Source organism: Zea mays, chromosome 3, assembly GCF_902167145.1.
Source record: "Zea mays cultivar B73 chromosome 3, Zm-B73-REFERENCE-NAM-5.0, whole genome shotgun sequence".
Taxonomy (NCBI): Eukaryota; Viridiplantae; Streptophyta; class Magnoliopsida; order Poales; family Poaceae; genus Zea; species Zea mays.
This window is the reverse complement of record NC_050098.1, coordinates 30,080,460-30,093,946: the sequence shown is the minus strand read 5'-3', so window position 1 is coordinate 30,093,946 and position 13,487 is coordinate 30,080,460. Positions and strand designations below refer to the sequence as shown.

The window sequence follows — 13,487 nt, the reverse complement described above, 5'->3', positions numbered from 1 at the left end:
TCCTCCTGAAGAGGGTTCGCCGGCTGACCCTTTGCAGGGATCCATCCGTGATAAGGAGTTCTGAGCTCAGAAAAAGGGGTGATTGGGGGTACGAGTGTGGCAAGCAACGACTCCCTATGCTTATAAGCACTAGAAGGATGCGTTGCTCACGGATGAGGAGGGTTTGTGAAAGTCGCCCAGAAAGGGGATGAATAAGTGAAACCTGAAAATTATAACATTTGAACACGAACTTCAGCTAGAATTAGCATTAGAACGAGTAATAAACATGATTACGTTCCAAATAAAATCTTAGTTTGAATAGATCAATATTAATTTTTAGTGTAATATCTTATTACCGTTGGACTCAAATAAACATGATTAGGTTCCAAATAAAACTTGTCTTATACTCTTATTTACACCTATGACATAGTGCCACATGGACTATCAAAATTATTCCAGGTGAAAACAACTGTTTTAAAAGTTGTGAAGGTCAAAACAAACTAATTTCGTAGTTTAAGAGCAAAAATCAAATGACCGGGATTGGCCAAGTCCAACCCACCCCGCACTGTCACCAGCTTTTCGGACGGAGCCGAGCAACGGAGAACGGACAAGGCAAAGGGCAAGTGGGCAACCAATGAACCTGTTGTCGTCTCGTCTCCTTCGCTTCCTCTCGTCGTCAACTACCGAACCAGGAACCACGCCCAACATCTACGGCAAACCCTGACCCCGGCCACAATTCTCCGAGTCACCCCGTACCTGACAAATCCCCAAATCCGACCGCAAATTCGGCATGTGCGACTACGGAAACCCTTCACCCTGAACCTGCCGGAGATGATCGCGTCGCAGCCGCGCCGGGTTCGGCCCCTCGCCGCCGTCTCCCTGGTGTTATTCCTCCTCCTCCTGTACAGCCGCTCCGATGGGGGCTCACCGCGCGCCGCGCGGCTCTTAGGCTCCGGATTCTACCCTGTGCACCGCAGGTTCCTCTCCGATGCCGACCCTGCCGGCCCCGCATCCAGCGCCGCGAACCCTTCGGCTTCGGGGACCGTTCCGTTAAATGGCGAGCAGCCGGAGGACCCTTCCGTGGCGTGCGCGGGCATCGCGCTGCACGAGGGGTTCGGGACGCAGTGCGAGTTCCTCCGGGCCCACCCGCAGTGCAGCTCCGATGGGTTCGTCGACTACCTAGGCTTCTTCTACTGCAGATGCGAGAGGTTCAGGGTGCTGGGCTACGCGGTGCTCGGGGTATGCCTGGCCGCGCTGTTCTATATGCTGGGCAATACTGCTGCCGACTACTTCTGCTGCAGCCTTGAGAAGATGTCGGCACTGTTGCGGCTCCCGCCGACCTTGGCTGGCGTGACGCTGCTCCCCTTTGGTAATGGAGCCCCTGACGTGTTTGCTAGCATTGCGGCGTTTATGGGGAGCGGTGCTGGTGATGTTGGGCTGAACAGCGTTCTGGGTGGAGCTGTATTTGTGACTTGTGTTGTGGTCGGGGCGGTGTCGTTGTGTGTTGCCGAGAAGAATGTGCAGATTGACAGGAGGTGTTTCGTGAGGGATGTTGGGTTCTTTCTGGTGACTCTTTTGGCTTTGTCTATAGTGTTGACCATTGGGAAGGTGACTGTTTGGGGAGCTATGATGTTTGTGTCGATTTATGTGGTCTATGCATTTGTTGTTGCTGCAAATGAGGTATTGAGGAAGCATGCCAGGAGGCTGAAGTTTGATGTGTTCACACCGTTGTTGCCTGTGAGGGCAAGTATATTTGAACAAGGAGCAGAGCAGGATGAGTCAGCATACAGTTCACTTCTTGAGGAGGATGCAGATGGTGAGGTAACCCAAATGAATACATCCGTGCCTCAGTGGATGTGGGCTTCTCATGTAGCCATCTACTCAAATCATGGAAATAGAGATGGTTCGCCTGACAGCTCAAGGCCATTATGGGGTTGGAGTGAGGGAGAAGTGGATAACTCCACATTCAATATTTACAAGCTGTTCTCGTTTATGGAGCTTCCCTTGACGATACCAAGAAAGTTGACAATTCCTATAGTGGAGGAGGACCGCTGGTCCAAAGAATATGCTGTTGCAAGTTCTTGCTTGGCGCCTGTTCTTTTGGCATTTTTATGGAGCAGTCAGGATACAGTATCCACAAAGGTTAGCATAGCAGCATATGTTATGGCTGTCATGTTGGGGATTGCACTAGCTGCTCTGGTTTTCCTGTTCACCAGTAATGAACGTCCTCCACGGAGGTTTTTGTTTCCATGGGTTTTTGGAGGCTTTGTGATGAGCATCATCTGGTTCTACATCATCGCTAATGAACTGGTTGCACTTTTGGTTGCTTTGGGTGTGATACTGGGAATTAATCCTTCAATACTTGGGCTAACAGTGTTAGCATGGGGAAATTCAATGGGTGACTTGATGTCAAATGTTGCTTTAGCGATGAATGGAGGTGACGGCGTGCAGATTGCCATGTCTGGATGTTATGCAGGACCTATGTTTAATACACTTGCTGGTTTGGGTATATCAATGTTGCTTGGAGCTTGGTCAACGGCACCCAATTCGTATGTTCTTCCACAGGACCACTCTCTTATTTACACAATGAGCTTTCTTGTTGCTGGATTGATCTGGGCTCTTGTTATGCTGCCGAGAGGTGACATGCGGCCTAACAAGATACTTGGAGTTGGCCTCATTGCTCTTTACTCAATTTTTCTTTTTATTAGGGTAGGCAGTGCTGTCGGCATATTGCCACTGCCTGGATCGAGTTAGATAATTACTTGCCTGTAAAGTTGGGATTAATGTCAAAGTACTTGCTCATGGCTGCCATTTTATATAAATGAAATGAAGTTATACAGTGTTGGTCTGTTCTGTACTTGTGGTCCTGCATGTCAAGTTGTCTGCACATTTTTTGGGTTTGATATTTTTGGGAGAAAACACGCTTGCAGTTGTGGCAATTATTTGTATGTATAAATTTATCTTCACTCATAGTAATAATGTCAACACACCTTGAACTTCCTGTTACATATTTGCATTGCAAACAGTAAATCTCCTTCCATCCTGTAGAGTAGAGCTGCCACTTCTCAAAGTTTGTAAGGTTATATGTGATCTATGCCCAGCAAGTTTTGTAACTTGTATTGCCCTCACTCTTAGTTTTTAACCATATCAAACAAGAAGTGATATCTTTTACTCTTGATATGAGATGTGGTCGACCAATCAAAATGTTGTTTATAGTCCTAAGTAGGTTTTTAGTAGACCAATATCGGCAATGACCAGCCACTGTGCCATATTGGACATGTCTGGCTCCCACCCTTGGTAGTGTGAAAACTAGAAGGTACCAAATCAGAAACACTCGGATGCTGAGCAGTAGCACTCGTTGGATCTGGTTGCCTTATGTAACACAGCCTTTGGCATCCGCGCACGCCATGGCACTCCACCAGGCAGAGTCCATGAACAAGTTGTACTCCTCCATGGTGTCCATTTCCTCCCACCTTATCAAGCTCGTGCACGGACACCTTGACACCTACCCCTAACAACCTTGCATTGTATTGCTGGTAAGTCTGGGAGGTCATGGATTCATAGTTTTTAAGGCGATAAAGTGAATCAAGGCGACCGACCCCCTTTTTACCTTTTAAACATCAAGGCGTAAGGCGAGGCAACGCCTTAGTAATATATCAAGGCGACCAACCCCCTTTTAACCTTTTGAAATGGTTTGTATATGTCCAACAGAGACCTCCAGAGACATCAGTGCGTAGTAGGATCTTAAGACGTGGTAGTAATAAAAGAAAGACAAGGAAAGACCGAATTTAACATGAAAAGAAGCAGTAAAAGGAGACTTAAAGGACGAAGTATCCTCAAAGATTTAGCTTTGAATATGAGTACGTAAAAAATAGTTATCCATATGGCCGAACCTTAACTTGTGGTTTCCATTGGGTTTCAACTCTAACCTATCCCGATTTATTTGGGAGTAAAAGACTTTGTTGTTAACTTGTTATTGTTGTTCTGTTTTACATTTGCAGAACAATCAATTATAGCTAATGTCCCCTTGAACTCTACAATTCAATGGTGTTTTATTTGCATAATATTCACTTGAGAGATGTTTTGGGAGCTTTAAATTGTGGGAACACGCACCTTACAAATGGCGCTGACATGAAGCGTTCATGAGTGCACCACAATAGACATACAGCATGTCTTTACCTGCTACAATTAGTCAGAAATCACACCCGGAGATAGAATGCCTGAAACCATTTACAGGGAATAGAGTTCAATGATGGAAAGGTATGCTACATATCCTCATGTCACATTTCCTTTGTATTTCTGAAGTTATATAAAAAAAATCTCTTATCTCTGTATGGTCTTTGAAACTGGCGCTGATATCTCAAAGCCGCCAATGGGTAATTTCATGTCCACAATGACCCCCATGTCACTTCGTGTATATATTTATAACATTAGTGACAATTATAAGGCACTTACTTTTACTTACCCTATATAGGTTCTGGCAATCATGAAATTAGACAATACTTCGATACCACTCCAATCTTCTGATGACTTTGCTGAACTGATGTTGATTACTTCAGAACTGCGCCATCTGGATCTGAATGAACTTGTTGGCATGCATGGAACATGGACTGCACTTGCTTGTGTATGGTTTCGACAGGGATGTATCCCATCATGATCTCCTCAGCATTTCATGAGTACAGCATGGCACTTAATTTGAAGTTTTTTGTTTCAAAAAACTAGTTTGAAGTTTTTCTTGTGTGAATATTGTACTCGGCTTGATCTATCTGTGCGCTGGGGTAAGTGGAAATTAATGATATTTTTTTGTTAATTTGGATCGCATGAGTTATTATAATACTAAATCAATAATGGATTAAGAGATATACCCATGCATAGACTTTTTGTTTCTCCATATGGTTTACTCTTTTTTAGTTCTGTTGGAATCTGTTATCTGTATTGTTGGTTAAATGTTGTCAAGTACTACACATGATTTAAGAACATGCTTCAATAGTTATTGCGCTGTTAGCATACTATTTTCCTTCTGAAATAAGTAGGTCCTTATAACTTCCCATTGAAATGTAATTAGCAGGTACCTTCGTGAAATACGTCCTCCATGCATCATCATCCATAAGAATTTCAAGTCATCAAACATTTTGCTGGACTCGGAATTTAGTCCACACCTTTTCGGATGCTGGACTTGCAAGCTTTATTGCTGATGCTGATTCCAGGTAATGGTGGTACCGAACTGGAGAGACAAAAGCAGAAGCGTTCCCTTGAAGGTTTAAGTCTACTTTCCCTGCGACCTGGAACTGGTGCCCTTTGGTCAAGCGCTCATGCTAAATGCCTCCTTGTTTCACTGTCATAGTGTCACCATTCTTTTTGCACCGCATCGTGCATGATCGGCATGGCGCATATACAGCTGCTGGTCAGGGTAATATCATTTTCTGTTGATTTTACATGCCGCTGCATAGGCATGGCATGCAGATAAACGTCAATCACCGCGAGCATGCAACCTGGAAATCGAAATGATGGGTTCTCTTTTTTTTGTCTTATTATCGCGTTGCTTCCCTCTTATTTTCTGTGTCTCATTGGCGGATATTGTGAAATGCATCGTGTGATGACGGAATAACTAATATGCAGATGTTGCACTACATTGACCTTGAGCCTTGAGGAACATTTGGATCTACCAATAATGCGATATAAACTAGAGTTGAAAGGTACGTACTGAATTAGGGAGTCTAGCTAATTTTGAGTTTAAAAAAAACGAGATAGAAAGACTTTATCCATTCTAAGTTGTGCTCATTTCGAGCGCGACATGTACAGCGGCATTCCCATTCCTATTATGTTTGGACGTATAAATCTTTCTTTCTCGAACCGAGGTCGATTCCATTTCTATTACACAATAGAAATAGTATAGATGTGCAACAGCCAACTCAGCAGTATTTTGCGTTAAGATATTTCTGACGCAAAGCATCATACAACAGTCCGTTGTAGTCTAGTTGGTCAGGATACTCGGCTCTCACCCGAGAGACCCGGGTTCGAGTCCCGGCAACGGAATTTTTTATGCGCGTATCTGATTCAATTTTTTTATGCGTATACCTGTTACCTGTTTCGAGTGAATATCAAAATCTACTAGGACACAGCCGTAAAGTATCTCCTCGACCATATAAAGTATCAAAATCTAACAAGACAGCAGTAAAGTATCTCGACCATATAAACAAGAGTGGAAAACGTACTGGTTGATGCGTCATCACAAATCATGGGACTTTATTTGCCTTTTTATTATTATATATGTAACATCCTGATACAACAGAACGATTTTGTTTAATTTGTTTTCCATCCTACCTTACTGAAACCAACAGTGAAGGGGGAAAACCCACAAAACTGGTCAGCCTTCCCTCACAAAAGCAGTTCAGCTCCTGCCGAGTAGGAGCGGAGAAAAGATTGGCAGGCATCTCAGGTAGGGATGAAAACGGTCGGAAACGGTATTTATTCGGTAATCAGTTTTTTCTTTGATTATGAATAAATATGATATAGAATATATAATACAAATTTGTATTCTTGTTTTTAACATCCAGCTTGTTAAGATTCATAAATGGTAAACCTCAAATTCATCCTACATTTTCTCAAATAATAGATATAAACTTCGGTATGAATTCGGAAATAAATTCGGTAATTTTTTCAACTTTTTGTGTTGTAGGGAGCAAATAATACATAAAACAACTTATATAATATTTTATTCATATTTGTACTAATGTGCTTGATAACATAAGAAAAGATCAACATCAAATTTTATACATATCTATTTTAAAATATTAAATTTGTTCTAACAGTTCGGATTACCACTTTCATCCCTAATCTCAGGTAGCAAAATAGCCCAGAGGACGACGGAAAAAAGGGCCCGCAGGCCACAGACTTGTTCGAACACTTGGAACTGGGGCCAGCCTCTGTGCGTTCATGCAATCTACATGTGAGAAATCTGCTCCTTTTAGGAGTCTCAACACTCGGGAAGGTTAAGCCGATCGAAGAGAACCAGAAAACTCTGCTCAGGTACACTGTACAGGAAACCGAGCTCTGCGCCTCCAAGGTGTGGGATTGTACTCTACAAAAAAAAATATCCATTGCGTGTTAAGAGCAATCTTGCAACTAGACCAGATCCAATGATGCACACAATTGCAGAAGCAGTTCACTTCAAAATCTACTGGCAGGATCTACCCCCTCCCTTCGAAATTGAGTGGTTTTGGTTTTTTAGTCATAACTAGATTTCGTTATGCACCAAAATATACGCTATGTCTAGATACATAGACTAATTTTATGTGTCTAAAAGACAAAACGACTTACAATTTGGAATAGAATAGTTGGACACTGGTTTTGCTATGTAAACATTTCATGCAATTCTTCGAATTTGCAATGATACCAGAAAAAAACGTGGTGAACCAGAATCACATCTTTAGACCATGGAAGGCACTTTTAGAATTGCTAGCCTAAGAAACGATGGGGAGAAATGGAGTCATTCAATAAAATGATCTGGGACAAACTTTGCTAGATAACTTATAAATGAGCTATTCCTTTCCAAACTACTGCCACTTGTCTTATGAATCATACTCAATATTCTACGATGACATACAAAATTGCTCAGTCTGGCAAATCTCCAAGTTTCTTCCTTTAGCCAAGACAGTTCATTAGTATTCAGTTAATTTATTAGTATTCTAAAGCATGCCTCCTGGTGACATAAATTGGTGTTCCGAAAGTTTGTATCCAACTACTTACTCTGCGAGATCCCAAAAACTAAACCAAGTAATCTCACTGCAGACCAAACTGTAAGTTATACTGTTATAGTCTGCCAGATTGTACGTTATGCCTGTATGTACTACTTAGTTATCAGTTTCAGGAATGTTGACTACAGATGAAAAGAACCACCATAGGTATTTCAGTCTACCTTGCCATTGAGCACCAACAGCTCACCATCCACCCATCGAGGATTTTTGAATCCAGGCTGAGCTATTCTACCCTGACCTTTATAACTGGCAATCTGGGAGAAAAAAAGGAAGTATAATTAGAATGAAAAAAAAACTGCACGTGACTTTCATTTCTCAGAATATAACAAACTAACATCCGAGCATATTTCAAACAATATTATCTGCAGACAGAAATTACCACACCGAATTCCTCTGGATACGCGCCCCGATTCTCAAGTCGCTTGCCCTTCCCAATCTTCGCACGGAATGTTATCTGTGACAATATATGATCAGTAGAAATCATGGGAGCCATATTGACATCATTTTTTAGAAAATAAAAGTTGCAAACCTGGCCAGCAGGGACACTCAGATCACCAGTCAACTTTACTGCTTCGACATACTCGAAAAACTCAACGTCATCGGAACTATTCCAGTGGCCGAACTTCCGACGGAGCTGCACAATTTCTGGTCCATATGGACTAAATGCTCCCACATAGAGACCTATGTTAGCCCAGCATTCCAACTGTTAGATCATACAAGAAATGCTCATCAACTTAACTGGGGAAACTTTACCATTAAATGGATCCATGCTGTTAGTGTCCATAATGATCCGGTTAAAAAAGGTATCATCGGTCAGCTTGACTCGGGCCTTGCTTAAGGTAAGCCTTAAAAGCTCCTGAACTTCTTTATTTATCTGCAGTTACAACCATCTGTCAGTTGACTTGCTTGCAATAAGATGGTATGAACTGGTGGCAAAAGACAGCATAAAGAGAAGCCGTCTGGCATAAGATGAAATGGGCAAATGGAAGGTGATCTTGACAGCATAGAATCAGTTAAAACCGCAGCATACGCTGGAAATAATAAGATAATGAATACCAATCGGTGCTAATAGTAATTAAGGTTACAAATCCAGAAACCATCAAGTTGTTCGAAAATCGTCCAGCCAGTTCAGGCCACCCAGTTTCTTGACCTTTTTGTATAGAGCAAAACAATCATGTTTGCTTATTCTGGAAGGTATGCAAGACTACTGATATAACTGTACATCACATAAGACTTGAAAAGTTCCTAAACAAACATCTTTAGGATCTTGGTGCCTTTAATGCCTTACAAAATTTCAGGACTTCTGTAATTAGATTATAAGATTTCACCCAACTGTGAACAAGCATTGATGCACATGAGTATAAATCATAATTAATAAATTTTTCGAAGTTGCAGGCATGTATAGCTAAATCCATGTCATTCCTACCTTTGAAGAACTCTTGGTTGTACCCCATAATGCCTTGGCAACATCAGACGGCATAAGCTCTGAGGCTAATTTAGCAGCCATATCTGCAACTTTCTGTTTTGCAGCCTTCGTTTCAGGCAGATCATGACCAGAACCATTTCCAGGAATGTACAGGTCAAAGGAGTCTTTTTCCATGTTATTTATTTCAGCTGGAACACGAACGTATGATTTTGTTCCAGCATCTTCTTTATTGTGAACCACACCACTGATAAAAAGCTTCACTTTCGTACTTTTACTTTCTTCATCCATATCTTCTTCTGGAACATCCTCCTCCTGCTCAAGTTCCTCAGTGGTTGGCTCTTCCAATGAGCCTTCTGGAGTACTCTTCACATCGTCTTGCACTGATTCTTCGGACGAATTTGCAGCCAATTCAGTTTCCTCAGACACATCAACATTTATCACCTGAACTTTGAATTCAGGAATTCGAGACTTAAAAAAATTCAAAAGACTTTTAAATCCATCAACACTAGTATCCTTGCTGCTACCAACATCTTGCTCTTTCTCTTCAGCATCCCCATTTCCTTTTACTGGAGTATCTATATTTGCCTCCTCTGTAATACTATCAGATATAGCACTACTTTCTGGTGTCTCTACCGTTGCTGGGCTTTCTGTTATTGCTGATGATATGGATGATGCACCTAAAGTTCCTTTTGTTGGTCGCAAGTGTACTACCTGTCTAATTTTTCATAAGTACAAATATCAAATCTGTGCACAACAGAGGTTTCCTTCTACTTTTCTTAACTGTTTAAATATTATGATAAAGATGAAATCACTTTGATCAGTGCACCTTCATTGTATATGTCTTGTCATCTTCTCTGACAAGGAAAATTTCAAACAATGGGGTCCCTGAAGATGCAGTGACCAATTGCCTGCATAAAAACAAGTGTTTGGTAAGATGGAACTGTGCAATATATAGACACTTGTCTGATGTGGACTTTTAAGATTAAGTTACAAACTTAGTGAGACGCACCTCGGGCTGTAGCTTTTGGCCACATATCTGCCAACACCAGGGCTTATTCGTACAATTCTCCCAATGGAATCATCAATGCCCTTAGCATATCCCACCCACCAACCTACCTGAAATGGAAATGGTTGGAAGCCAGAGCTTTTCCTTATGAAAATGGATGGTTTTGGCACTATCATCTATCATGGGTCGTCTTTTTTATTAGGTTCATTACCATGTTGGCACAAGATTAGCGATTCGCCACATGAATAGTTTGGTTAGTTAGGATGGGATGTGCAATGTGTGACTTTAAAAGACAAATAATTCTGTCCCTGAATGCATATGACAGAATCAAAAGGTACAGGAAAAAAAAGTAATCAGTGATGTATTGGTAATTACCAAGCTGGTCCCAGCAAGCCTTGTCAACCTCGAGGCGTCCTGGTACCGCTGCTCCTCTATAGCACTCTGCGCTAATTTACAAGGACAAGAGCAACCAGATGAAACAATGCTGTAGTTAGAAAATCGGTAAACGGAACAGAATGTGAGGCAGCACAAAGCAGTTCCGGACCTTGAGTTCGGCCATGACGTGGGCTACGGCGTCGTTTCCTGTGGCCGCTATGATATCCCTCTTGAGCTTGGCGGCCTCCGCGAAATCCTCGTTCTCCACCGCCTCCTCCAGCTGGAACTGCGCGGTCGGAGAGGAAAGAGCGATCATCAGATTGCTTCGATTAGAAGTTACAGGATGATGAAATGGCGATTACCTGGAGGAGGGATGCGTAGCTCTCGGCCTGGTCGACCTCGTCGAAGTGGCGGCTCCATCGGGTCCAGTCCCAGGTGGAGGGCGACGATGCCGAGGATGAGGAGGAGGCGCAGAAGCAGCAGCCGGCGGAGCGGCGGGCGGGGATGGCCGATGGCGGGCGCGCGGCAGAGGGCGGCGAGCGGCGTGTCGGAACCGTGTTGAGCGGGCGCGCCGCCGCCGGCGTGGCGCACGCGGGGGACATGGCGCTGGGTGGGTCGGATCGGGGGGCCGGGCGTGGGGCACAGCGGGCAGAGGGCTGGAAGCCTGGAAGGCACGCGATTCAGATAAGGAGGACGGCGGCCTGATTGGAAAGTGCCGAGCGAGGGACGGGGTGGGACCATGCGTTGTTGGTGTGTTGTTGTTATGTGCAGACTTGCAGTACACTTCAGCATTCCTTTCGGCTAATCTCAAAGATCGAAAAAAAATCATATTCAGAAGTAGTATAATTGTTTCCCTTCAACTTTATAGAAAGGAAAAATAATAACGAATCATTCCTCCTTGGCAGCTACGGCATGAAACAACAATGATGCAGTTTTTTCTTCTTCACTTTATCCGCCATTTCACTTTATCCGCCATTGTATTGATCAACTCAGGACAGCATGTCGTAGGTTTCACGTTTCCAAGAAAAAAAGTCAAGCTTATATAAAAAAAAGGTCAAGCTTATATAAAAAAAAGGGTCAAACTCCAGTGTCACTACTACTATAACGTAGGAGCTAGAGTTTCTCTCGTTGAATGAGATCGCAAGAAACAAACTACTGTCCCCTAATCACTACGCCATTTGTTCATTTGTACTATATAAAGAATATATACTATAAATATATATACTAATAATTCTAAAATAAAAATCATTGCCAGATCGAACCAACACTACATATCGAACACTACATATCGAGAAGGCGACTCAGGCACGGCACATATTTACTTTAAATTGAATCGGGCCGGGCGGGACACTATTAAATAGGTCGTATCTTAGGTCAACCCACTAAGCACATCCTATTTGGTAAGCTATAGTCCAATACCTCCTCCCTCATTGTCCCTAATCTCACGAGCGTGAAAAAAAAACGAGAAAGAAAAATCTATCTTGTTTGACCTCACACCACATATCTCGTCATTTGCACTCAACTAATCTATAAGTTTGAATCATGTTTGAATAACTATCTCATTTAAGCAATGTCTTCATATCTATACTTTTTAATCTATTAAGAAACTAATGTAGGCACCTGGTGCTAATACGGCTTCACCATCCGTGCTGACACTTTAGACCCGCCCCGCCTCGAGGGCCGTGCCCTATGCCCACGCAGCGCTCTCTCAGCTACTGTCATGTGGACCCAGCACCCGCACGGCCAACTACTGCGTCTGCCCAGCACCTGATCTCGCCTGCTCAACTAACACCATACCACATGTACTTTAATGTTTAGAAATAAACAATAATTATATAAAAAAATAGTGCATGATTATATTTGAGTAAATATAAATATATCAATACATGTTTATATGATATATAAAAACTGTAGCAAAGCACGGTCAACTAGCTAGTACGAAATATAAAATCATACCGATGCCTAGGCAACTACTAGTATTTTATTGAAGTGGAATGAAACCTTACTGTCCATTTTATTTAGTATAGTTTGAAATCATAGTCGATAACTCGATGTACCATTTAGCAAGCGCCAACTGATTTAATAATATGAAAAACCTTTCTAAGGAACTATAATTTGATCAGAGTAGGAAACATACTTTTCAGTTTTGAATTATAAAACTTTGAAAGGAAATGCTTATTTATAGGAGTAGAAAACATACTTTCTTAAATTATAAAACTTTCAAAGGAAATGTCTATTTATAGGAGCTCAAGTTATGTATGTCAACGTTTGTGCCTGTATTGTAATTGGTAAAAAAAAATATATGGGAGAAAATTGTTGAAATTTTGTAGCAAATAACATGTCTACCAAAGATGGTCAATACTAAAGAAAATAAATAATGTAAGAATACAACTAATAAAATCTCACACAATTTTCCAAAAGTTGCTACATATAAAATTCTACTTATTTCATTTTAAATTATAAGACGTTTTCAGAGTCCCTAGATATGGTACCCAAGACGCTACAAACAAATGCCTACGTTGGAAGACTGGCTATAACCCCCACTTATAAGGTGGTTTAAGGTGACAAAACACCTCTGAAAAAATAGAGGTATAATTAGCTGAGGCTCCCACCATGCGGTACCCCCAAAGGGACCCAACGTCACTTGGGCCATCAAAGAAGCACCCTTTCACAAACAACATTCACTAGCCAGAAGGGCTCCGTGAGTAACATGTGGCCCTTACCTAATTCCTGAGATCCGAGAGTGCCACATATACATAAACGACTGCAAAGGGCTCTAGACCCCTCTAGCGGGGACCTAGGTCCACTCCTGTAAATATTGAACAGGGCAAAGGGCCCTCAGGCACTAAAGCACTGAAGGCTCTAGTCTAGAAGGGGTCTGGGCACACCACATGTCCTCTGGAACACTGCAAGGACTGAAAGGGAAATGACCTCAACCATCTCC

At 42.3% G+C, this 13,487-nt stretch overlaps 2 protein-coding genes and 1 non-coding gene across 5 annotated transcripts; 2 read left to right on the top strand and 1 right to left on the bottom strand.

Moving 5' to 3' along the window:
- Nucleotides 1-575: 575 nt before the first annotated feature.
- LOC103649910 (cation/calcium exchanger 4) lies at nt 576-2,836 on the top strand. The gene has a single exon (XM_008675594.4). The coding sequence runs from the start codon at nt 811-813 to the stop codon at nt 2,731-2,733; it is 1,923 nt and encodes a 640-aa protein (XP_008673816.1). The 5' UTR covers nt 576-810; the 3' UTR covers nt 2,734-2,836.
- Nucleotides 2,837-5,942: 3,106 nt separating this feature from the next.
- On the top strand, nt 5,943-6,015 carry TRNAE-CUC (transfer RNA glutamic acid (anticodon CUC)). Its single transcript has one exon. It is a non-coding gene; the product is annotated as a tRNA-Glu (tRNA).
- Nucleotides 6,016-6,673: 658 nt separating this feature from the next.
- Nucleotides 6,674-11,265, bottom strand: LOC100501252 (Protein EXECUTER 2 chloroplastic). 3 transcript variants are annotated; one of them, XR_563538.1, is made up of 11 exons: nt 10,906-11,260; nt 10,713-10,829; nt 10,544-10,609; nt 10,172-10,278; nt 9,989-10,070; nt 9,163-9,873; nt 8,490-8,610; nt 8,266-8,395; nt 8,116-8,190; nt 7,898-7,990; nt 6,674-7,060 (listed from the first exon to the last, which is right to left on the bottom strand). XR_563538.1 is itself a non-coding variant. In NM_001196022.1 (11 exons), exons 1-11 carry the CDS (start codon nt 11,143-11,145, stop codon nt 6,956-6,958), a joined length of 1,869 nt encoding a protein of 622 aa, NP_001182951.1. In that variant the 5' UTR covers nt 11,146-11,265; the 3' UTR covers nt 6,745-6,955. The 3 variants fall into 3 exon arrangements, 1 of the variants encoding a protein (NP_001182951.1); XR_563537.1 differs by having other exon boundaries at nt 6,676-7,060; nt 8,121-8,190; nt 8,266-8,417; NM_001196022.1 differs by having other exon boundaries at nt 6,745-7,060; nt 8,266-8,417; nt 10,906-11,265.
- Between the last annotated feature and the right edge of the window lie 2,222 nt (nt 11,266-13,487).